The sequence below is a fragment of the Staurois parvus genome, unplaced genomic scaffold, assembly GCF_062004578.1.
Source record: "Staurois parvus isolate SC_StPar_1 unplaced genomic scaffold, SC_StPar_1.0 ptg000649l, whole genome shotgun sequence".
NCBI lineage: Eukaryota > Metazoa > Chordata > Amphibia > Anura > Ranidae > Staurois > Staurois parvus.
The window spans coordinates 1,274,118-1,301,261 of record NW_028318445.1 but is presented as its reverse complement, the minus strand read 5'-3'; the positions used below and the strand labels follow the sequence as shown (position 1 = coordinate 1,301,261).

General features: G+C 43.8%; 1 protein-coding gene across 1 annotated transcript in view; it reads right to left on the bottom strand.

Annotated features, from left to right (window-relative positions):
- Window positions 1–1,831: 1,831 nt before the first annotated feature.
- The window catches only part of CLCN7 (Cl-/H+ antiporter 7), a 102,659-nt gene continuing 77,346 nt past the window's right edge, over window positions 1,832–27,144 (bottom strand). Inside the window, exons 19-25 of the mRNA XM_089694109.1 lie at window positions 26,331–26,458; window positions 26,122–26,207; window positions 19,672–19,798; window positions 14,859–14,918; window positions 14,580–14,756; window positions 10,212–10,292; window positions 1,832–7,671 (exon numbers count right to left, since the gene is read on the bottom strand). Coding sequence (XP_089550235.1) covers window positions 7,585–7,671; window positions 10,212–10,292; window positions 14,580–14,756; window positions 14,859–14,918; window positions 19,672–19,798; window positions 26,122–26,207; window positions 26,331–26,458 — 746 coding nt within the window. The 3' untranslated portion in view covers window positions 1,832–7,584. The remainder of the gene's footprint in view (window positions 7,672–10,211; window positions 10,293–14,579; window positions 14,757–14,858; window positions 14,919–19,671; window positions 19,799–26,121; window positions 26,208–26,330; window positions 26,459–27,144) is intronic.

Here is a 27,144-nt window from a genome sequence, read left to right as displayed (position 1 = left end):
AGAAAAGTATCCCCACAGCATGATGCTGCCACCATGTTTCACAGTGGGGATGGTGTGGTCAGGGTGATGTGCAGTGTTAGTTTACCACCACACATAGCATTTTAATTTTTAGGCCAAAAAGTAAAATTTTGGTCTCATCTGACCAGACCACCTTCTTCCACATTTGCTGTGTCCCCCACATGGCTTCTCGCAAACTACAAACAGGACTTCTTATGGCTTTCTTTCAACAATGGCTTTCTTCTTGCCACTCTTCCATAGAGGCCAGATTTGTGGATCGCACAACTAATAGTTGTGCTGTGGATAGATTCTCCCACCTGAGCTGTGGATCTCTGCAGCTCCTCCAGAGTTCCCATGGGCCTCTTGGCTGCTTCTCTGATTAATGCTCTCCTTGCCTGGCCTGTCAGTTTAGATGGACGGCCATGTCTTGGGAGGTTTGCAGTTGTCATACTCTTTCCATTTTCGGATGATGGATTGAACAGTGCTCCGTGAGATACTCAAAGCTTGGGAGATTTTATTTATAACCTAACCCGGCGTTAAACTTCTCCACAACTTTATCCCTGGCTTGTCTGGTGTGTTTCTTGGCCTTCATGATGCTGTTTGTGTACTAATGTTCTCTAGCAAACCTTTGAGGGCTTCACAGAACAGCTGTGTTTATACTGAGATTAAATTACACACAGGGGGACTCAATTAACCACCTCCCGTCCGGATGTTGTATATAAACGGCCGGACGGTGGCACTGCAGGGTCGGGTGGCCGTTTATAAACGGCCTCCCCACACACTGCTTGTGCTCACTCCCTGGGAGTGCGCAGTGCCGCAATCCGGTGCCCGCTGTGTCCTCCGGACACAGTGGAACATCGATCGGACAGGACCTCTTTACGAGGTCCCGATCATGTGATCACTGATGGGCCAATCAGTGATCACATGCAAAGTAGTAAGCAAGATGTCACTTGTGACATCATTGCTTACTACATGTGAAATCTGTGAATGATCACAGAGGTCACATGGTACAAGGCTATTCACAACAGCCTTGAACCATGTGACAAGCTGTGACCAATCACAGCGCACACAGTATTTCTCAATGGCTGCAAGAATGCAGCTAGAGAGAAGGAGAAATGATTGCTTTTACAGCCTTTATCAGTGTAAAAAAAAAAAATCTTCATCACCCCCCACAAGTAGTACAGTGTCACCATGGTGGCACTGTACTGCTAGGGTGACAGTATGTAAAATAAATAAAAATATAAAAAAATGTTTAAAAATTATAATTTTTGGTTATAAACTAATTTGGGTTATTTTTTAATTTTTTTTACTAAAATATAACGGAATAAATTTTGCCCAAGATTTTTGATGAAATATTTGCAAAATTTAATTAAAAAAAAACTTTCAAAATTTTTGGACTTTTTAATTTACATAGAAAAAAAAATAAAAATCCCAGTGGTGAATAAATACCACCAAAATAAAGCTTTATCGGTCTCAAAAAAATGCTAAAAAAGTCATTTGGGTACAGTGTTGCATGACCACACAATTGTCATTCAAAGTGTGATAGCACTGAAAGCTGAAAATTGGCCTGGACAGAAAGGGGGTAAAAGTGTCCGGACAGGAAGGGGGTAAAAGTGTCCGGACTGGAAGGGGGTAAAAGTGTCCGGACTGGAAGTGGTTAATAAAAGAATAAAATTAAACAAAATTTAAAAAAAAAAAAAAAGATATACTTTCATAGTTTTGTATATTAAAACAAGACCACAATCTGTGAACACTTTCTTAAAACAAGTCATACACTGCCATCTTCTGGTCAATAAAAGGTACAGCATCAGTAAGAGACAAAAGACTTTTGGAGTCAACTGAACTGAGTGGTTTATTTAAAGGATTTCAGAAACAGCAGCAATGTCGGAGACATAATCAGATGATATTCAACAATAATTTCTAAGCAAAAAACAGAAAAAAAAAAAAAAAAAACCTCACACACTCCTTTGCTTGCACCAACAAAACACACACTAATACAAAGCGATAGCCCTGTTGGGATGTGCAGTATTTGGTATATATAAGTAGTGGTCACTTGGTGAATCATCGTGGTCCTCGCTCTGTTCCTGGAGCCATTTTGTCTGTTCCATGGGTTCCGGTGGCAGTGGACATTAAAATTTGCCTTTCACGTTTCAGAGATGGTTTACACTGAAATCAGTATTGTGTACAATCTATCAGGGTGCCCTGCATTTTCAACAAATTTGAATCAACGTATAATTGAAACCCCCTCGACATGGGAGGATGCGAGATATTTTCAAAACACACCACTGCATATCATTACTGCAAGAATGGGCCTCTTACATGAACCATTGGCCCAGCTTATTGTACTTTTTATTGTATTGTACAGTGGGGAAGGGTATATACAGAAAGTGTTAGATTTCAGTTTTTATTTTTACTCCATTGGAGAGCTTTCCCCTCACTTCTTTTTGATACAGGATGTGGTGAAAAATCTCTTGTAGGGACACAGACTATGACAAAACATTTATTTATTTCAATAAAACTAGGAAGGGTTAAAACCACGGTGAGGTTATTAAAAACTATCTGTCCTGTTCCAGAAACAACCGCTCCCTTCTGAGGCAACCTACCTACCTGGCAGACGGAGACTCAGATCTGTCTCTTGTAGAGCCAAGGTGCCCAAATAATCTTTAGCATCGAACACACCCGGTTGCCTGCTTTGTGTTCTTTGGTTCTGCCCACTGGCTGCTATGTTACATGACAGAGTAGTGACACAGGGGCAGGCAGCTAGGACCAATGCACACAGGGGCAACATGCACTGAACATACGCAGAAGGGTGTTTGATGCAGAAAATCCTTTGCCTGGCAAACCAAGAATAATCGGATTTTTCTACCGTAAAATCTTTTACTTGCAGTCAATTGAGAAGCATAGGAATTCAGAAACAGTTGGGTTATGCTGCCACCCACAGGAGGTTGGGACACCGGCAAACAGAAAAGTCAAAGACCAGCCTCCGTATAACCCCTCCTCCAACCGACATGCCTCAGTTTTTTTGGAAATCAATACCAGGTGCCAGAGCACAAAAAAGGGGTGGGACCTGCAAGTACAAAAATCTTATTATCCTTTTTGTCCAACAGGAATTCAGAAACAGTCTGGACAGCCGAAAGTAGTCCAACCTGAGGGGCGGGCAACAGTTGCTGACAGGTCCTTAAAAAGAGCCCTAGGCACGGTCTGCAACTCAGGACTACCTTAAAGCGGAGCTGCTGACTTTTAAAAAACAGCCACTTACCTGTCCCTCGGTCCCGTTGTGTGTCCCCCGCAGCTCGTTTCACCAGCCGTCCTGTATTCCAGGAGGCCGGCATCTTCAGTGTGGGCACCCAGCTGTGATAGCTTGCGGCTTCACAGCCGGGTACCCACTGAGCATGCGCAAGTAGTGCTGCACTTCATGAGTGGTGCTGTAGTCTTCTAGGACCTGTCACGTGTCCCAAAAGACTACGGGGGGGGGAGGGAGGACACCTTCCGCTTCAGAAAGCCTAGGTGATAAGACCAGAAGTGGGAGCGGGTACCTGTCAAATTCAGGTACCCGCTCCTCCCCCCCGCCCCCCAAAGGTGCCAATCCTTAATGGGGAGCAGTCCTTAAAGTGGAACTTCCCCTTTTGGGCGGAGCTCCACTTTAAGGACCAATGCAAAATCTGAACCTGATGAGGTGAAACCCTTTGAAAAACAGGGGTAGCTGCCAACAACCAATGGAAAGCCACAAAGGGTCAACCCAATGCTGAAAACCAGGATAGAAGAGATCTCTGCCATGGGGGAATGACTTGACCTGAATGGACACTGAGCATGAATAAGCAAGAGGCTTTAAAATAGGCAGAACCTCATACTTAGACCAACAACAAAAGGCACTCAACAGAAAAAAAAAACAGGAGGCAAACACAGAAAAACAGGCCTCCAGAGGAGACCTTTGACAACAAAAAAAACAAACAAAAAAAGAACAAACAAAAAAAAACAAACAAGGCACGCTGGGTAGAGGTTATATACAATTTTTCTTTGCAAGCCTCCTGTAGGTGACAGCACAACCCGAATGTTTCTAAATTCCTGTGTCTCGCAATGGATGAAAATGATTAGTTATAGATTGACTTGGATGGCTTTTGTACATATGTCAGCGACTGTGCCTGAAACATGTTAGTTTAATATCTGCAGCCTCTTTTTATCTCTTTCCCTGAGGGACCTAGTAATACGTACAAGGATATCAGCAAGGCCTTCTATGACAACTACTCGTGTGTGAAGACGTCTACAGACAACGTTACTAACCTTCATGCAATCCGGATTGGCTTAGACTGTTAAAGTATAACTAAAGGGAACACAATTTTTTGTGTGTTTTCGATAGAGAGGGGTTAGAACGCTTGTCAGTTTCTACTGCCGTCTTTGCCAGTGTTATGGAGATTCAGCATCTCTAACTGTCCTGTTTACCATCATCACTGAAAGTATTTTTGGGTTGTCCCCAGAAAAGGAATAAACGGGGAAATATTCCAATGGGGTTACTAGTTCTGGTGACCAGGGGGTCCCCAAGGAATTCTCTTAATTTGCAGGGATTTCCTCTCACTTCCTGTTTTGGCTATGGGACACAGATGGTGAAAAAAAAAAATCTGTCAAGGGTTATAACCCTCCCTTGTAGCACCAAAAAAAAAAAATAGTCTTGCCTATAGTTCTGCCTTAGGCCGGACATACATTGATCAAAATTTGTCCGGATCAGCAGGGAACCGGCTGAGAATCGATTCATGTATGGACAGACTGGTTGTACCCAGGTTAATCCATCAATGGACTTGGGCACAAACTGCCTATCAGATTTTTTGACATTCGATTATAGCCAGCTGCTAGCAGTAACCATTGCTTTCTACCTGCTGGGAAGATGCCACCTTCCCCCCAAAACACAATAGTGCTGTGGGAGGCATTGCCCCATCAACATTGGCTGTGCTGATGGGGCAACTGAGCGATTTCCTTTCCTTCCACCCATAGTGGAAGAAAAGAAAATTGAGGAAATATGCACCGCTTTAGTCAAGTTCACATTTGCAAGCTTGTACTCCTCCACAGCAAAAGCATGATGTTAAATACAAAGGACTAATGTACTCCAAGGCACCTTTGTGAAGCCCGGGGCATAGCCACAATCACTTATACTGCTTATACAGCCAGGAGAAAGGCTGGGCTAAAGGACAATCCAGACCATGTCAACCAGGGTGCCCAGGTACCCTGGGGTGCCTTGAGGTTTCTTCAGGGGCGCCTTGACAAACTGTCTACAAATTGCACAAAACTTGTACAAAAGCCAGCAGGTGGGACAAGCCCGCCTTTTAGTTACACAAAGCCACAGGTTTTCATTGTGCACCATTACCACCTTCTAGCCGCCAGCGTCCTGACAACCAATGACATCATCAGTTCATAAGGAGGATGTCAGCTGCCTGCACACCATCCTAGTTTGACCCTACCCCGCCCCTCTCCATCAGTGCTGGGGTCACATTAGGTCAGTAATGGAGAAAAACTGAGGGAGAGGAGAAACAATGGTATACTAGTCAGTACCAGTGTGCAAAAGTGTATTTGCTTTGGAAGAAAAAATCAGCCCTAATGTTGGGTGTCCTACATGTGTGGATGTCGCTGCATTATATACAACTATTAGAATAGTTTTTTACATTTTAGAATGGGGTGCCTCAAGACTGTCCATAATTTTAGAGGGTGCCTCGGGACTGTCCATAATTTTAAAGGGTGCCTCGGGACTGTCCATAATTTTAAAGGGTGCCTCGGGACTGTCCATAATTTTAAAGGGTGCCTCGGGACTGTCCATAATTTTAAAGGGTGCCTCGGGACTGTCCATAATTGTAAAGGGTGCCTCGGGACTGTCCATAATTTTAAAGGGTGCCTCGGGACTGTCCATAATTTTAAAGGGTGCCTCGGGACTGTCCATAATTTTAAAGGGTGCCTCGGGACTGTCCATAATTTTAAAGGGTGCCCTGACATTGTCCATAATTGACTAATAAAAGGTTGATAAACACTGCTTTAGCCCAATCAAAATATCAGATGTACCCATTTATGAAGACATTATGTACCATTCTGACACCCATATTTTCATCACCAACAAATACCATCACTGTCGCTCGCAGGAACATGTTCATTTGCATACAAATCAAACTTTTAAAAATGTTACGTTTAATAAAGTGTTCTTGAAGCACCGTTTCAGTGCAAATATTAAACTCATGTTTACAAGCATAACACATAAAAAATGGAAAGATCAAAGCCTAAATTTGAATGCGGTGGGGTTGGTTTCTGAAAAAAAAAAAAAGAAGTGGGAAGTTGTTGCCCCTGACTATTGGGGATTTGACTATTGTGCAAGATCTGTTGTCAGACTCTATTTCAGTGTAAGGATTCAAGTAAAGAACTTCGATATATTGGTGAGATGTAAAAAGGCATTTTCACCTTACCTGTGCACAGCAAAGTGATAGTGTTTATTGAAAGCCCAGCCCTGACCATCTTCTATATCCAAATAATGGAAGGAGGTCACATACTACCCTGTACCTGCTGCAAGTATTTTGCAGTGGTGACCACAGAAGAAAGAGCTATGGGGTTGTCACCGGATAGAAGAGTATAAGGTGGTGGTAGTGGTGGTGGTGGGAGACAATGATACTTTACCCTAAATAAGGGGACAGTGCCTTTTTAAAACCATTGCAAAACATGACCTGTATGGTAACAGCCTGTAAATAAATAGTACCTGCTGAGTTCGGAGAAGCAGCCATCTTGTGCATTTATAACCAACTTGCCTGAGTGTCCTGTTTCCTGGGAGCCCTTAAATCTTCCCATAGACGGGAAGTTATTCACCCTTTTCGGCCTGATCAGGTGACAATCTCATGGTCATGAGCAGGACTGCCGGCTGACCTCTCTCAAGAGTAAGACTAATCACACAGGTCTGAGGGACCTGTTCCAACAATTGATTTTCCCATCTGAAGATTAGTGGTCCAGCAGCACAGCCAGGAGACCAGTGCAAGAAGGCAGCTGGACCATGCCTGACCACCCTCTGAGGTCTCTGGACACCCTTCTATAGCATAGTGGTCCAGGTCACAAAGTGGCTGCCTCAAACACTCAAGGAGCGGGTGCCCTTTAAAAACTAGTCTGCAAGATTCTATCTGTAAAAATGGGTTTACGCAATCCAGCACCAGGACATGAATATTTGAACACTGTAGGACAGCGTTCTAGATCAGACGATTCCTGCACAAGCAGACAGCGATCCTGCACCACGTATGAATACTCTAACACAAGCAGACGGCATTCCTGCACTAGATTTGAATATTCTACCAGCAGCAGGAAGTGTTCCTTCACCAGATATGAACCCTCAAAGCCAGGCAGTAGTCCCTGTGCCAAATTTATTTACAGTTAAGTCCTTTGATGTCAGAAGTGTAAACCAAGAAGGGGGTCTGACAATAAAGGCCTTGCCACATATGCCCTGGCCACACATGAGTTTGAAAGTTCTTCGGTAAGCTTCAAGTCTGCCAGTGCTACAAGTTCACAGAACCGGTAACGTCTGTTCCAAGGAAAGAAGGTGAAAGTAGATTTGGCTAGAACTAGGGAAAGACATCATCACGTCTGTGCTAGGCTTAGCTCTTCAAGGCCGTTTTTGCCAATCCGGTAGCGAGCGAGATCTTTCCTAGTGACCAAACCAACAACCTGCGGGTTAGAGAAAGGAGAGAATAAGACAGCAGTTCTTCTGGAGTAGTGAAGAATTTCCTTAAAGTGATTATAAAGGTTTTATTTTTTGCTTTTTTTCTCTAAAATAACAGAACATGTCATACCTACACTGTGTGATGGTTTTGCACAGATCCTCCTCTACTGGGGTTCCCAGCTGGTGCTCCTGGCTCCTTTTGAGTGCCCCCATAGCAGCTGCTTGCTATGGGGGCAGTCATGCAGGCTTGATCCCAATCCATGCTGTGTGTGTCCATAGATGCACACAGTGCGGCTCAGCCCCACCCACTGATCACAGGGGTTGATTGACAGCACCCACTGATCACAGGGGTTGATTGACAGCACCCACTGATCACAGGGGTTGATTGACAGCACCCACTGATCACAGGGGCTGACTGACAGCACCCACTGATCACAGGGGTTGACTGACAGCACCCACTTATCACAGGGGTTGACTGACAGCACCCACTGATCACAGGGGTTGACTGACAGCACCCACTGATCACAGGGGTTGACTGACAGCACCCACTGATCACAGGGGTTGACTGACAGCACCCACTGATCACAGGGGTTGATTGACAGCACCCACTGATCACAGGGGTTGATTGACAGCACCCACTGATCACAGGGGTTGATTGACAGCACCCACTGATCACAGGGGTTGATTGACAGCACCCACTGATCACAGGGGTTGATTGACAGCACCCACTGATCACAGGGGTTGATTGACAGCACCCACTGATCACAGGGGTTGATTGACAGCACCCACTGATCACAGGAGTTGATTGACAGCATCCACTGATCACAGGGGTTGATTGACAGCACCCACTGATCACAGGAGTTGATTGACAGCACCCACTGATCACAGGAGTTGATTGACAGCACCCACTGATCACAGAAATTGATTGACAGCACATACTGATCACAGGAGTTGATTGACAGCACCCACTGATCACAGGAGTTGATTGACAGCACCCACTGATCACAGGAGTTGATTGAAAGCACCCACTGATCACAGGAGTTGATTGACAGCACCCACTGATCACAGGAGTTGATTGACAGCACCCACTGATCACAGTGGTTGATTGACAGCACCCACTGATCACAGTGGTTGATTGACAGCACCCACTGATCACAGGAGATGATTGACAGCACCCACTGATCACAGGAGTTGATTGACAACAACAAATTGCCAATGGCTCCCGCTGCTGCTGAACAACCTGTGAGAGGGGAGAGCAGAGCAGTGCTGCTGCAGATGGGCAAAGCGCTGGATCAGCTCCAGCTCAGGTAATCAGTTATGGCGGGCTGACACTGAAAATTTTTTTTTACCCTAATGCAGGTAAAAAACCTTTTATCTTTACAACCACTTTAAGCAAGTAGTGAAATGAACCATTCATAGTCAGTAATAACAAAAAAGACACAAAGAATATTGCTTGAACTTAATAGCTTAGGCTCATGTCATGTTAGTGATCCTGTCACTGGTGGCAACCTGCCAACAACAGGATTGCTATGAGAGAAGAGGGGACTTGCCTACTCCTATAGCAGCAATACCTTGCCTGGTAAACCCAATGAGGTGTCACAGAACTGCCACTGCAGGACCGATAAAGTGCCCTCTTTAGCAAACCTGTGGCTGGCAAGTTGCCACCTGCATACAATACAAAACATTTAGCTCCAGCAAGTCAGTTACCAAACACTCAATCCAAAAAAGACTGATTTGGGCTATCACACCCACATTAGGATTTGTGTTGCAGCACACCTAGTGCTTGCCCTTCTCAAGTCCAGGGTTGGCTGTGATGTCAGCTCTTGGGCCAAGAATCATAGCTTGTGAATAGTACAGACACTCGGTATTCTGGCAGTTTCTGTGGTTGGCGTTCTTTTAACCAAAGGGTGATAAAATGCACACATTACATAGACAGAGACCGCCCTGTTCCATACAGGAACGCACTCGGGTCCTCCCAATATAATGCTAGCATGTACAAAGAAGCTATGTGTGACTATAATATTTTTGCTAGCACCGATGTTCTATGCTTGGATAATGAAATCACAAAAATTCTTCAGCATTGGATCAAAACAAAACTAACTGAACTCCATTACACTTACCTCCCCTTCAATGGTCCCAACATCGCTCGACGGCACTTTTTAGATGACAGGCTGCGGCCATCTTGGCTGGTGCGGGATGTATAATGGATTACAGAGTTGCATTATTGTTTGTCTTCTATGTGTACTTTGTCCTAGCCACGGGTGCCTTTACCTTGCTAGCTATTGTATAAACACTACAACAGCTGTCATTTTTGATCTGCTGGATCATAACAGAGACTTTGTGCCCTAATCGCATCTGGAGGAAGAGGTGATGCCTACGCTGCCCATACTAACCAATCAGATGCCAGCTGTCATTCTTCTAGCACAGTTTGAAAAAGAATCGCAGCTGGAATATTTCTTATTGATGTCATCCGCTCTTCTCATTTTCAGAAACCTCACCTGCAATATTTCTAGAAAATGTATTCGAATATAAATGGGATGCTTACTCTATTATGACTGTCTACCACAACCAGATGCCGCAGTCCGAGCGCACGGAACAGCTTGAACACTCGCGGTAATGATGCTTCCTGTGAATTACATACACACAGTGATTACAATATGTACATTGATTGGCATCGATATGTCATTGGGTGTTGTAGGTGGCACAAGTAATACCTCTATTTTTAAAATATATATATATAAATATATATATATATATATATATATATATATATATATATATATATATTTTAATACTGTATAATAATAATATTTTACTAGATTTTGTAAAAGGACAGCTCCATGGCACTCCGATATTTCAGGCTTGTGTGGATACTGGGCAGTTGTATAATCTTATTTGGTTAAAGTCACCATCAACAAAATCTCAGTACCTGAATTTCCATTTCTGTCTAGCTGCTGCAATCATAAAGACGCCCAATCGCAGTCCCGTGAAGACTGCGGCATTACAAACATCATCATATACAGTTTCCAGGAAACCCCTACAGGCAGGGGTGTATTTACCACAAGGCAAACAAGGCATTTGCCTAGGGCGGCATTTTTCAGGGGGGCAGCACTGCCCCCTGGAAGGAGAGACAGAAGAAGGGACACACGCGGCATGGGAACCGGGTGGGATCCAAGAGAGGCTGCGGGCTCCTTGATGGTGGATGAAGAGCCTGACTCTCATTCCAGGGGATGTCTGGAGCTGTCAAGGTGTGACTTTCTCTCTCTCGTTGAACGGTGTGGTTGGGGTTGGGGGGGGAGGTTTGGTGTATGGAGAGTGGTGGTAGTGGAAGGCTCTCTTGGGTTTGGGGTGGGGTGTTGGTTGGTTGGTGTCAGGCTCTCTCCGTATGAGGGGGGGGGGGGGCTTCCCATTTTTCTGTTGCCTAGGGCAGCACAAACCCTAAATACACCACTGCCTACAGGGGTTGGACAAAAATGGAAACGCTGAATGATTTGCAGGTGTGGAAGTGACGACATGTTTCACGTTGGAGGTGGAAGTGATGTAACATTCTTTTGCTTCCGCTGTGTGATGAGACACCTAGTTAACCCCGAAATTAGATATTTATTATACTGCAGCTTACCAATACATATATGTGGTGGTTGTAATAGTTTTCTTTTAAAGTAATACTAAAGGATTACATTTTTGTTTAAAAAAAAACAAACATACATATTATACTTACCTGCTCTGTGGAATAGTTTTGCACAGAGCAGCCTGGATCCTCCTCCTTCTCAGGTCCCCCACCGGAGCTAAAAATGGAAATGCTACATGATTTGCAGGTGTGGAAGTGACGACATGTTTCACGTTGGAGGCGGAAGTGATGTAACACTCTTTTGCTTCCGCTGTGTGATGAGACACCTAGCTAACAGGTGAGAAGCCTCACTTTTGTCATTCACTGTGTGCACGTCTAGTAATACAGAGTCATGTCAGAGCTTACTGAGCTCCAAAGAGGGCAAATTGTTGGTGCCACTTAGCTGGTGCCTCTGTGATTGAAGTTGCCAATTTATTTGCCATGCGGCGAGGTACATTATCAAAGGTTAGGACGGTATATACAGTTTCCAGGAAAACATTGTCTGATAAACGTAAGTGCAGGCGACATGGTCAGCTGACTGAAAGAGACAAAAGGCCATTGTGCAGGATTGTGAAAACAAGAAAACTGCTGCAAAAGTGACTGCAGAGCTCAATCTCAGTCCTCTGAAGACTGAGATTGAGCTCTACAGTCACTTTTGCAGCAGTTTTCTTATTCCGGGTCACAATCCTGCAAAATGGCCTTTTTTTTCTTTCAGTCAGCTGACCATGTCGCCTGCACTTACGTTTATCAGACGATGCTTTCCTGGGAACTGTATATGCCATCATAACCTTTGATACTGTACCTCGCCACACCGCAAATAAATTGACAACTTCAATCACAGAGATACCAGCTAAGAGGCACCAACAATTTGCCCTCTTTGGAGCTCAGTAAGCTCTGACATGACTCTGTATTACTAGACGTGCACACAGTGAATGAGGCTTCTCACCTGTTAGCTAGGTGTCTCATCACACAGCGGAAGCAAAAGAGTGTTACATCACTTCTGTCTCCAACGCAAAACAGGTAGTCACTTTCACACCTGCAAATCATGCAGCGTTTCCATTTTTTTGTCCAACCCCAGTAGGTGGCGCGTATGCCGAGCTAGAATGTTTGACAGCATGTCATGTCACCCCTCCCTCCACCACCGTTTGACCATTGCTGCTCACAAGGAGACAGAATATAGTTTAGCTGGGTACATACGGTCCAAATAACTGACCATGTGTACAGCCGCCCTTCCGAAAGAAGCTGGTCTAAAAACTGGCTTTTGTTGAAGGAACATATTAAAAAACCAGCATCTGATCAGCACTCGCAGCCAATGGCACGGATTACTGTGTTTTGGAGGTGAGGGGGGAAGGGGGGGGGGTAGTCCCCCTATTATAACACAAAGGCACAGCGGTAGAGATCGCGGAACTAAGATCATTTATTTAGTACAGCAACCCACTGGGTTGGTAGGTTAATTGGATCCTGTCCAAATTGTCCCTAGTATGTGTATGTATGAATGTGAGTTAGGGACCTTAGATTGTACACCCCTTGAGGGTTAGGGACCTTAGATTGTACACCCCTTGAGGGTTAGGGACCTTAGATTGTACACCCCTTGAGGGTTAGGGACCTCAGATTGTACCCCCTTGAGGGTTAGGGACCTTAGATTGTACACCCCTTGGGGGTTAGGGACCTTAGATTGTACGCCCCTTGAGGGTTAGGGACCTTAGATTGTACACCCCTTGAGGGTTAGGGACCTTAGATTGTACGCCCCTTGAGGGTTAGGGACCTTAGATTGTACACCCCTTGAGGGTTAGGGACCTTAGATTGTACGCCCCTTGAGGGTTAGGGACCTTAGATTGTACGCCCCTTGAGGGTTAGGGACCTTAGATTGTACGCCCCTTGAGGGTTAGGGACCTTAGATTATACGCCCCTTGAGGGTTAGGGACCTTAGATTGTACGCCCCTTGAGGGTTAGGGACCTTAGATTGTACACCCCTTGAGGGTTAGGGACCTTAGATTGTACACCCCTTGAGGGTTAGGGACCTTAGATTGTACACCCCTTGAGGGTTAGGGACTGATGTGAATGTACAATATATATGTAAAGCGCGGCGTAAATTGACGCCGCTATATAAGTACCTGAAATAATAAAAATAATTAATTGTACCTGCAGATGGTTGGTCATATACTGTAGCTTCTGAAGCACAGATATTTTTTTTTTTCTTTACATGACCAGCAAGTAATCTTTTATTGCTGACATTTCCTCTCTCCCTTTCAAAGGATTTTTTTAATTAAGTTTTCAGAAGAAAAAAAAAAAAAAAAGTCGTAACGGTTACGCCCTCGCAGTGGATTAAGAATGGGAAACCATTAATGCTAAGACTTCCTCTTTACCATTATAATGAATATATATATTTAGCAGGAGAGAGCAGATAATATAGCAGTTGGTGCTGTGCCAGAAACACCAACCAATCATTGCTGGAGTCTACAGGACATAAAGGACAGTGGCGGAAGATTCATTTATCTATTTTGGGTAGACCGACCCTTTAAGTCTATGGCTGAATTACTAGCCATGCAAGTCTATAAGCCTGGCCATTCTACTAATGGGTTTAATAAAAATTGGTTACCACAGAGCTCTGAGCTTGCTAAAACCAGCCATGGACAAGTCCATGTCCTTCATGGAATGACTGACGCATACATGTGCACAGTTTTGGTCTAGTGTGCATATGTATGCCTTGTGCCTATAGCCCTACAGTCATCTCAGATCTATAGGGTGCCTTAGTTAGAACCTGTACAAGTGGCCCATGGCCAGCCCACACACGAGGCCCAGGCCCATAGCTGACCCACACAAGAAAGTCTGGTCATCACCATTGGTGTATTCAGGTTTTGTGCTGCCCTAGGCAACACAAAAATTGTCTGCCCCCACAGACAACGACCAACAACCCCCCCCTCCCCCTCTCATGGAGAGAGCCTGACATTGCATTGACCAACAACACCCCTGCCCCCCCACCTGGGAGAGCCTTCCACTACCCCCACCCCACGGCGATAGAGAGAAAGACACTCATCTTCACCTCCGGACATCCCCAGGAATGAGAACCAGGCTCTAAATACATCATCAAGCAGCCCGCAGCCTCTCTCTCGGATCCCACCTGGTTCCCATGTAGCACGTATCCCTTCTTTCATCCCTTCTTCTGGTGGGAGGTGCTGCCCCCCTGAAAAATGCCTCCCTAGGCAAGTGCCTTGTGGTAAATACGCCCCTGGTCATCACCCCACCTTAGGGTTCAGATGAGAATAAATGTGTACACAGTTAAAATATCAGATAGAATGGACCCACCTGGGGCACCGTGTATGGTGTGGGATTCATGAACTCAGAGAGATCCATCAGACAGTCCTGCTCGTCCTGTGACACATGTATGGACTGGATTGGTGGGAAGCGGGGGTAAGCATCTCGGAAATCTTTCAGCTTTAACCGCCTTAGATTTAGGCTCATGTTCTCCCTCTCTACAAACACCTACAGAGAAGAGGATGTCAATCACATCAAGTATCCACACTACTAGTGTCATCTGTAGGCAATACTGTATGACATTCCAGAAACAAAGGGCTCATGCAGTACCTTATGTTTGAGAAGAACGATCAGCTGGGATCTCAGGATCAGTCCACACAATCGTGGTGGCTGTAAAAGAAAAGAAAAAAAAAAACAGAGAGAGACTGTAAAGCAAAGGAAAACCACCTGACACCATTAAAGGGCCACACATAATATGCAGTATAAAATGATGCTACAGGCAGGGGCGGACTGAGAACTCATGGGGCTCCCAGGCAATAGGGGATCTCATGGGGCCCCCTACTGACCCCGGGCCCTCGGGCAGTGACCAAGTTTCCAAATGGTCAGTCTGCCCCTGGCTACAGGATACGGTCAGACTGTGGATTTGGGAAAGCAGACATTGAAAACATGATGACGGGGATGGTCTGAGAGCCCAGAGTCGACAAAGCTGAAGATTTAAAGCGGATTTAAACCGAAAAGCAAATAAAAAAAATATATATAACAATATTTGGATGTGATGGCTGCATTCGTTTTTTTCTTTAGGCTTTGTTTCACCCTGCACAACAGATGGAGGAGCAACAGAGACACCCTTGGACAGCAGCACTGTCAGTCAGGAGGAGGGCAGTGCTGGCTACACATTATACAATTTTCTTGTTCAGATTTTAGATTTACCTTCAATTATGTAGTACAAGGGCCTCCCTGATTGCATAACATTTGAAAATGTTTAAGTTTGACCTCATATTATACGGTTCTGGTAAATCTAAAGGAAATTGTACAAAAAAAAAAAAATGTATAATGTGTTGCCAGCTTAGACTGGCATATACAGATGGACTTGACTAACAATTTTAAACCAAACTTCAGCTATCAATTTATAAGCAATTAAAGCCACTGTTTTTTTTCTCCTTTTTGGGAAAAAGGTTTGACCTCAATGAACAAAAGCTGACCATTGTAAGCACGCCTGCCAGTGTTAAATGGTTTGAATATTTTTTCTGCCGCTGGAGCAAACTGGGCCATGCATTATTGTTTTGGTTTTTTTTTTTTGTCTTCATTTGAATCAACTGTTGGCATACGATAGTGTATATGGAAGTTTTCGATTTGTTTTTTTATTTTTTTCTTGGCTGCACTAGATGGACTTTTTAAATTTTTTTTTTTTTTTTTTTAAACTTTACTATGTCCCAACCCTCTAATTACCACTTTAGCTGGACAGCTTGGTCTTTTACAGGATGTTGGGGAAACCCCCCCCCCCCCCAAAAAACAAACAAAAATAAATTACTGACCACATCATCATGTGAAAATAAAGGAGAAAAAGAATGCAGCCACCACATGATGCAACATAGTACATTTTTGTTGTTGGGTTTAATACTACGTTAAGTATCGCATTAAGTTCACCTTTGGGACAGGGGCGGACTGACAACTCATGGGGCCCCCGGGCAATAGGGGATCATGGGGCCCCTGTGTCCTTTCCCAAACTCAAAAAAGCCTATGAAAAAGGTACCAGGGGCATCTCATGGGACCCCCTACTGATCCCGGGCCCTCGGGCAGTGCCCGAGTTTCCTAATGGTCAGTCCACCCCTGCTTTTTTAGGGTTGAACATGTAACATGTTCCCCATGCTGCAGCTGCTGCCCCTCCTCCCTCTGACAGAAATACTTTGAGAAGTTCCCAGTACAATTGGCTACTTAAAAAAAAAAAAAAAAGAAAAATCGCAGCCTTGCAAGGCTCCGCCCATGCAGCCATGTCATTCATCCACAGTGTTCTGTAAATGATGATCTACTAGTCCTGACAGCCTTACCGGCTGTCAGCTTGCAGTTCTCAATGAACTACTGCAGCGCTGTGGATCACCATGGTAGTTCATTGATTCTTCCGGTCAGTATATCTGCTCACCCATACGAGCAAGCAGATATAGTGACAGGTCTGCAGGAGACCTGCATGGCACCAGCGATCTTCTGCTTGCTGGTGTAATGCTTTACAGGCTCCTGCAACAAAAAATAATAAATGCACATTTTTTACCTGCCAAAAAAAAAAAAAGTGCATTTATCATTTTTGGTCAAAAGGTGAACTTATCCTTTAAGATAGGTTGTTGGAGATCATTGCTATTATAATCCTTCTTGGAGATCATTGCTATTATAATCCCTTTTAAGTGGTTTTAATAGCAGTGATCTTTAGCAATCAAGTTCCCACATTTCTGTTACAAGCCCCTTAAAAAAAAAAAACAAAAAAAAACAGTGGTCACCACATTCAGTTGTACCTGCCGCAACATCCATTAAAAACATTACATCAAAGTATACATTAAAAAAAAAAAAAAAAAGGTAAACAGACAGCACTTTCTGTTCCAGGATATGTGCTGACCATTCAGGTCTAAGTATACACCTAAAATATAAATAGATATAATATTAGATATAAATAGATAGGTGCTACATTTGCCCAAACAATAAACTTCATATAGTAAAATAAGTACAAAATTAGTACCACCTGAGGATTATCTCAATTTTGGTCCATGCAAAAAAAAAAATTTAGGACTACAACACCTGGTATTCCCAGGCGGTCCCCCATTCAGATCCGACCCTGCTTAGCTTCCAAGATCAGACAAGATCGGGTGCATTCAGGGTGATGTAGCCGTGGGCGGCTAACTGTGCTTAGACCAAAAAGATATTGTAACCCCACCATATAGCAATTCAACCAATAGTGAAGTATAATATAATGACAACTCTTGTAACTGTCCCAAAACAGAATAGAAAATTCCAAAGAGTGTAAAAAAATAAAAAAAATGTGAAAAAAAAACAAACAAAATATATATAAAAATAAATGTGACTGTGATCTTCACTGCGTGTTCATAACCGTGAAGTGTAGATTACGCACTTACCAGATCCTTTGACCCCAGTTATGGTGGTCAAATGCGTCTTTGGTTATATAGGGAACCACCCTTTCTTTTTATATATTTTTATATATTTTTTGATTTTTTACAGTTTATTGTTTGAGCAAATGTAGCGCCTATTTATATTTTATTTGCATGTTGTAAGTGTTAATCACACTTAATTAGGGGCAGCTTCACTTAGAATAGAATAACACTGAGACAGGATTTGTCTGGGGTTACTACGATTGGCCCAGGTTTTGGGGACCGTACACTGTATAGAGTGATTAGTTATAGGGATTATTTGTATATACAAATCCCTTCTATATTGTATTTTGAGAGAATATATATATAGATAGATAGATAGATAGATATAGATAGAGGGAGATAGATATATATATATATATATATATATATATATATATCTATATATATATATCTCTCTATCTATCTATATATAGATAGATAGATATATATAGATAGAGAGAGGGAGATATAGATATAGATATATATATATATATATATATATATATATATCTATCTCCCTCTCTCTATCTATATATATCTATCTATATATTTATATATCTATAGCTCTCTCTCTCTATATATATATTTTTATCTATCTCTATATATATATACCCTATCTATTCCATCTTTATTTCCATGTATACACCTAGGCAAGGAAAACTACTAGCTACTGGAGCCTTTGGACAAGTGAACACATCAGCAAAGTTTAAAGCTGAATTCCAGGAATTCAGCCTCTTTGTAGGAAGTGAAGGCACACTATTATTATTATTATTATAATACAGGATTTATATAGTGCCAACAGCTTGAGCAGCGCTTTACTATGTGAGGACAGACAGTACTTACAATACAATTTAATACAGTAGGAAACAGAGGGCCCTGCTCATTAGAGCTTACAATCTAAAAGGGAGGGTCAATTGATACAAAAGGTAATAACTGCCTGGGATGAATAAAAGCTGAACTTTACCAATAACAACTTGATAAAAAATAAATTTTCTTTAGCAAGGAACATACATTCCACATTAATAATTATACTACCAGAATTAGTTTGTGCTGCTAATTGCTTCCAGCATTGTTCCTCTTTCTTCTTGCTGGAAGCTGCCGTTTCACTGAAGCCAGGAGCCCCTGAGCAGCAGTAAATCTTTGGCCTATCAGCAGACTGAGCTCTAGCAGCTCTGATTTTCTGCACATTGCCAAAAAACAGATTAAATGAGCATGTGCAGATCAGGGTGAGGACAGTGTATTACTGGATTTTAAACTGTATAAGCACTTATTTTAAGTGTTTTACATAGCTGTACCTTCAAAAGGGGCCAGCATAAAGTGATCTAGCAGGGCTTAATTTTCTGACTAAGTTTCCACTTTAAGTGCAACGAGGTCCATGACATCTCCTGGACTTCACTCTAGTATTTACATCTGAAAGGTTTATACCGGAGAGACACTCTGGGATCTGAGGAGAGAGAAGCACAAAAAACAGCTATGCCCACCCCTCCCCTCTGATGCCCATTCACAGAAGTCTTTGTATTTTGTGATTGAGTTCATATAATACAAAGGCTTCAGTGATTAGGCAGGAGGAAAGAAGGGGCGGGCATTGCAGCTGCAGCGACTCTACTACTGAAGATGCAGAGATCAGAAGGATCAGGCTCCCAGGAATAAAGTGATAACCATCTTCCAAGGAGTACTATAAACCTGTCAGATAAAAATAATAGACAGACGTCCAAGAGATGCCATGCACCTCACTAGACTTCACTCGTAGTGTGCCTTCACTTTTTACAAAGAACTTCAGCTTTAATACATTACAATTTAACAGGACAAAACTGCAGGGACCACAAGGTGACAATACATACTGCTGGAAGATTTCTCCACTGTGTGCCCAGGGAGCTCCTATATTTATTAAACACGCAGTACACAAATGGTAAGCCACACTTTAGAGCTCCTGTGCGCCCTGAAGAATCAACCTTTTATTCCTGATATTAACTTCGCACTATGATCACTACACAGTGGTCTGTCCTCACCTGTCCAGAACTATTTTCTACAACCGGGAATCCGTTGTGGTTTGATGAAGTGTCGCTCAGGATGTCTACGATGAGACGCACTTTCTCTTTCCGTCGTAGACAGGTGACTGGTGTGCTCATTACCTCCCTCAAAAAAAAAAAAAAAAGCACACAGTAGATGAACGAACAAGGCTGATACAAAATAGGTAGTATTGCGCACCAACACCCTAGTGAAACCATGATTTGTCTATGCAGGGCAAAGGAAGAAGTTCACTTTATTGCATCTCTCCTAGCAGCTTCTTTCCTGTATTCCTCAGCTTTTCTATTGGACCAGGGAAGCTTAATTGCATGAATGTACATCCATGTATAGAACAGCACGACTCATTCCCCTTCTTTCCATGTGACAGCGTGGGTGCTTGGTGACTGACAATCCTTCAAACCTTCATATGTTTTTATTCTTTATTTTGGGCACAGCACCACACAAGCTTGTCAGGTTTAATGTATCATAGAATGAGGATAATAAAATCGTGAGCAGAATTATCCCTGTATAGAGAATATTAATTACATAAAAATATAACTCCTAACCATATCTGGACATTAAATAGTCTCCACTGTTGGTTCATTGGTATTTCTTGAATGCTATCAGGTCATGCGCTGTTAAATCCCTCATCTCTTAACCTCTTCATAATGTCCTAAGCTCATCCATGACACGTCATATCATTCCAGGGCATCTATAACTTCTTTACATTGTCTTCTTCGCATTCACATAAGACCGTCCGCGGCCTTCGCACTGTCCTAGCCCGTCCACGGCCTTCGCACTGTCCTAGCTCGTCCGCAACCTTCCAATTGCCCTAGCCCGTCCGCGGCCTTCGCACTGTCCTAGCCCGTCCGCAACCTTCCAATCGCCCTAGCCCATCCGCAACCTTCGCACTGTCCTAGCCCATCCGCAACCTTCGCACTGTCCTAGCCCATCCGCAACCTTCGCACTGTCCTAGCCCATCCGCAACCTTCGCACTGTCCTAGCCCATCCGCAACCTTCGCACTGTCCTAGCCCATCCGCAACCTTCGCACTGTCCTAGCCCATCCGCAACCTTCGCACTGTCCTAGCCCATCCGCAACCTTCGCACTGTCCTAGCCCATCCGCAACCTTCGCACTGTCCTAGCCCATCCGCAACCTTCGCACTGTCCTAGCCCATCCGCAACCTTCGCACTGTCCTAGCCCATCCGCAACCTTCGCACTGTCCTAGCCCATCCGCAACCTTCGCACTGTCCTAGCCCATCCGCAACCTTCGCACTGTCCTAGCCCATCCGCAACCTTCGCACTGTCCTAGCCCATCCGCAACCTTCGCACTGTCCTAGCCCATCCGCAACCTTCGCACTGTCCTAGCCCATCCGCAACCTTCGCACTGTCCTAGCCCATCCGCAACCGTTGCACTGTCCTAGCCCATCCGCAACCGTTGCACTGTCCTAGCCCATCCGCAACCGTTGCACTGTCCTAGCCCATCCGCAACCTTCGCACTGTCCTAGCCCATCCGCAACCGTTGCACTGTCCTAGCTCATCCGCAACCTTCGCACTGTCCTAGCCCATCCGCAACCTTCGCACTGTCCTAGCCCATCCGCAACCTTCGCACTGTCCTAGCCCATCCGCAACCTTCGCACTGTCCTAGCCCATCCGCAACCTTCGCACTGTCCTAGCCCATCCGCAACCGTTGCACTGTCCTAGCCCATCCGCAACCGTTGCACTGTCCTAGCCCATCCGCAACCGTTGCACTGTCCTAGCCCATCCGCAACCGTTGCACTGTCCTAGCCCATCCGCAACCTTCCAATTGCCCTAGCTCATCTCAAAAGCTTAGTACACACAAACAGAAAATCGTACAAAAAATACCGCTTTCAAAGCGATAGTATAATAATCTGATCGTTAGTACACAGCTGTCATCTGAAATTAATCAAAGGGACAAGCACACATTTCTTTCTCGTACAATACCAGTACGATTTTTGTTTAATCAGTACAGTTTTTGTCCGAAAATACAATACAAATACATTACATCACCTTCAATTTTTTTTTCTGTATTCTGTTCTGTACAAGAGTTTTTGTAACTTTAGCAACCTCTCCACTTACAATATGGAGACTAGCATGCAAAAAAAAACCCCACTATCATTTGTCCAATATTTTCATTGTGTGTATGGGCTTTACTCCCCTTATTTTGTCTTAGTTTATCTAAAAACAGCCTTTTATTGTCCTAGCTCATCTATAACCGCCCCATATTGTCCCTGCTCATTTATAACCGCCCCATATTGTCCCTGCTCATCTATAACTGCCCCATATTGCCCCTGCTCATCTGCAGTTCTTGCATGTTCTTGGAGGACGAAAGATTATGAATCATTAGCTGCACTTGGAATATCCATTAAAAACGGATTTTTATTTTTCACTTTGAGTAGAAATAAATTTAAAATGCGAAGATTGCCAAGCATATTCCTTCAAAATCCACAATGTACAAAGCCCCATTCTATTATCCGTTATGGAGGATTTCAAGCTTGTTAAACCTCAATGTTTCAGTTCAGAAAGAATCAGCTATACATCAGATACAGACGTACAGACTAGAGAAGGTCGAATATTCTGAAAGCCAAACCACAAATCACCAGAACAGACACAGTTTCCTGTGAATTATATCTATGATAAGATTACACAAGTGGCAAACCTCAAACTACAGAGCATGCTGTACTTCTTTTTTCCCCTCTGATCTTACCTCATGTTAATCAGTATTAAACTTCTGAATTAAGTTCACATATGTGCGGTATGTCACGTGATTCGCACAGGAACCACACCGCATTCCTGTGCAAATCACATGCGATTTGTGTGCGGTGGGAGGCATACATTTTGTATGGTTCTAATCGCACCGCACCTGCACCAAAAAAGGTGCAGAACCCTTTTCTATGTCCACACTAGAATCGGATAGCATGGGTATTCACACCTATGCGATCCGATCCTGCACATCGCACTGCGTTTTGTGGACCACTTTCGGGGTGTTGTTAACATAACATACACACCCGCAGCGGTTCGCATTGAACGGGGTGCGATTTTGATGCGGTGGGGAATTCGCACTGAAAACGCTGCAAATTCCAGACCGCATCAGTGTGAACCAGGGCTTATAATGTGATAAATTAGGAAGGCCATAAACCTATTGAGAATAACAGTACAGCTCTTCATTGTGTTAGGACTTGGCGGTTTCTAGCACTTAAGAGACACTTCTTATCTTACAAGGGGATTTTAAATTTGTTGGAAAATTTCCTTCAGAGCCAACCTGATCCATCCCTGTGCTGAAGAAGAATTTTGGACCAAAGTACCCAATATGCCCTCCTGTCATCCCTGGACATGTATCACATCAGGTCCTGCCACTCCAAAGACGATGACCTATCAATCTCAGGGAATTTCTGCCCATCTTAAAAGGTGACCTTTCACCTATTATGCCCCACTTGAGCTAATATCACTGTTTACCCTTGACTTTACAAAACTGCATACCACTTGCTAACCTTTTTTTACTTAAAATACTTTTTTTTCTTGTTCTGTTCCGCTAACTTATATATTTCTCACCTAGGTGAGAATGAAGTAGATTGCACTGCCTGCAGACTCTTGGGATATGAATGTCTTAAATCCCCAGAGCCGTCAGCCAATTCAAAGTTCTTGCAATAATTCCTTCTTGATCGGGTGACATTGGCGATACTATACCAATGTAAAAATATAATTTCATGGCCAACGTGCCACCAATCCCACACATGCAAGTGTACAATCCAAACGCACACGTTCCTGCGTTAAAAATGGCTGTGTGTATGAATGGGTGCTGCAGCGACCGTCTGCTGGAACCCAACAGAATCAGAAAGGGAGAATGTCACCAGCACACAGAGGACCACCAATATGTGCCCAAAAGTTTTAATGAACGATCACATAGTTACAGCAAGGCAACGTTTCGCAGGACCAGCATAGGTGAGAATGACCAGCATAGGTGATCACATAGTTATAGCAAGGCAACGTTTTGGAGTCTCGCAGGACCAGCATAGGTGAGAATGACCAGCATAGGTGAGAATGACATAGGTTGCGCTGCCTGCAGACTCTTGGGATATGACTGTCTGAAATCCCCAGAGCCGTTAGCCAATTCAAAGTTCTTGCAATACCGCAGGACCAGCATAGGTGAGAATGACCAGCATAGGTGAGAATGACCAGCATAGGTGATCACAGTTACAGCGAGGCAACGTTTTGGAGTCTCGCAGGACCAGCATAGGTGAGAATGACGAGCATAGGTGAGAATGACTAGCATAGGTGAGAATGACTAGCATAGGCGAGAATGACTAGCATAGGTGAGAATGACTAGCATAGGTGAGAATGACTAGCATAGGTGAGAATGACTAGCATAGGTGAGAATGACTAGCATAGGTGAGAATGACTAGCATAGGTGAGAATGACTAGCATAGGTGAGAATGACTAGCGTAGGTGAGAATGACTAGCATAGGTGAGAATGACATAGGTTGCACTGCCTGCAGACTCTTGGGATATGACTGTCTTAAATCCCCAGAGCCGTCAGCCAATTCAAAGTTCTTGCGATACAGCAGGACCAGCATAGGTGAGAATGACCAGCATAGGTGAGAATGACCAGCATAGGTGAGAATGACCAGCATAGGTGATCACATAGTTACAGCAAGGCAACGTTTCAGGGTCTCACAGGACCAGCATAGGTGAGAATGACCAGCATAGGTGAGAATGACGTAGGTTGCGCTTCCTGCAGACTCTTGGGATATGACTGTCTTAAATCCCCAGAGCCGTCAGCCAATTCAAAGTTCTTGCGATATTTTCTTCTTGATCGGGTGACATTGGCGATACTATGCCAACGTAAAAATATAATTTCATGGCCAACGTGCCACCAATCCCACACATGCAAGTGTACAATCCAAACGCACGCGTTCCTGCGTTACAAAAATGGCTGTGTGTATAAGTGGGTGATGAAGTGACCATTGGCTGGAAACAAACAGAATCAGCAAGGGAGAATGTCACCAGCACACCGAGGATCACCAATATGGGTCCAAAGGTTTTAATGAACGATCGCATAGTTACAGCAAGGCAACGTTTCGGAGTCTCGCAGGACCAGCGTAGTTGCCTTGCTGTAACTATGTGATCGTTCATTAAAACTTTTGGACCCATATTGGTGATCCTCGGTGTGCTGGTGACATTCTCCTTTAGCAATCTCACACATGCACACCCAGAACTCTAGCCAGGGAATCATATTGTCTACAAATTGCCCTAGTATGGGCTACATCATAGCTCAAGCTTTGAGTGCATATGCACGGCATTAGTGGTGCGTCATCAATGGGGCCGGCTTAGAAAACGAAGCAGCCGGATCACCAGATGCCCTTACAGAGGATAGAGGCATTGAAGTCAAGGCAGTTCGAAACGTTCACTGGAATGGACAATAACGTTGGCTTGCATGGAAGGGTAAGCTGGGCCATACATGAAGTAATTTTCTCTATTTCAACCACCGGTTGAAAGAAAAAAAAAAAATTAAAAAAAAAAATCACCCGATTTCCCCATCAACACATTTAGAGCCGGTTTACATATATGCGGATTGGATGTGGTTTGAACTGCATCCATCCGCATGACGTGTAATGACATTGCTTCCTATGGTGCCTGTTCACATACGTCCAAATGCACTGATAGTACGGATTGAAAAAGAGATTGCTTCTGAGTAGAGAGGTCCATTTTAGGTGAGAATTACAGGCTCATTGACTTCAATGCGACTTCTATAGGAACAGCTTCTGAATCGCACGTCATGAGTTTGTGAACATGATTTCAGGCCAGTTTTCTCTCCTGATCCTGATATAACCTGCCCTGATCCTGACATAACCTGACCTGAACCGATACTTTGTCAATTAGCTGTGAAAATGGAGCTTCAAATTGCACATGTATGAATTCACAGTGTTGATAAGAGAAACCCTCCCGCCGCACTATTGTATTGACAGCGGGAGATTTCTTCGCTGTCAGAATACAATAGTGCTCAGCAGTAATTGTACGAATAAATCCCAACAGGCTGGTTGTACTGAAGTCAATCAATAGACTGACTTCAGTAAGAGTAGCCTGCCCATAGTTTGAGCGAAATTCAGCTGCTTCAGCAGAATTCAGCTGAATTTCGATCAAACTATGGCTGGCTTAAGTATGTCTATTATAAATGTCATGCAACAACATTTTTATGCGTGCCATTTTAGATATTACAGGTATTATGGAAGTTCCTCTTTAGGCTACTTCATGAAAGAAAATTAATGCTTCCATAACAACCACACCAAGTTTTTTTTTTATCAAAAAAAAAAAAAAAAACACATCTTAGAATTGCCAATTATCACAGAGATTTCTGTTTTAAAGGAAAATGTCTGCAAAAGAAACTCCAATCATCCCCTGTTTGTCTTATGCACCAGGATCTCTGTACTTACTTAGCAGTGAGAGAATGAGAAGTGACTGGAGCTTCCCAGTGCAAGAATGGGACACTCTGCAGCTTGATATGGAGATCATACAGACCCTGAGAGACAGGACAGCACAAGGGTCACCAACATCTCATATGCAGGTCATTGTCAGCAAAACATCAAATGACATACAAGAAAAAAAGAGAACACAAAGAATTATCAAATCTAGTCACCCTCACCTCAACAAAGATATCTCCAACTATTTTGGCTGTTATGAGAACAAGCATGATGGGAAAACCGTAGGTGACGTTTCCCGTGGCTTCGACCATGATGACTGTTAAACTCAGCGTCATCCGTACTATGCCGCCTGCGGAGGACAAGATGCCATGAATATTATACTTTAACATGACCCTTAATACAAAATGTACAACAACACTCAATACATATTATAACCTCTATTGTTAAAGTGTCATTAAACCTTAGTTTTTGTCTTTTTTATTAAAATAACGAACATGTCCATACTTACCTGCTCTGTGCAATGCTTTTGCACAGAGCAGCCCTGATTCTCTCCTACGGGGGTTCCTTGCCGGTGTCCCAAACCCCTCCTCTTCGGCGGGTGCCCCCACGGAAAGCAGCATTGGCGGAGACAGCAAGGGGGCGGGGCTGATCCACGGCTACGTGTATGAATGAACACACGGATAATCGGGTGTCCCCATAGCAAGCTGCTTGCTGTGGGGGCTCCTGACAGACAAGAGGAGCCAGGAGAACATGTGGGGGACCTGAGAAGTGGAGGATCTGGGCTACTCTGTGCAAAACTACTGCACACAGTAGGTAAATATAACATGTTTGTTATTTTACAAAAAAAAAATAAAACCTTTAGAATCACTTTTGAGGATATCTTAACGGTGATTCCAGAATTGAGAGGGACCAGCCGGCATCCATTCTATATGAAATTCTCACCTCGGTTCTACCATCTGGCTATGAGGCGCACTGCAAACCCATATGAGCCTGTCTGTCATTTAGAAGATGCGAGTTGTTAAACTTACTGTTTTA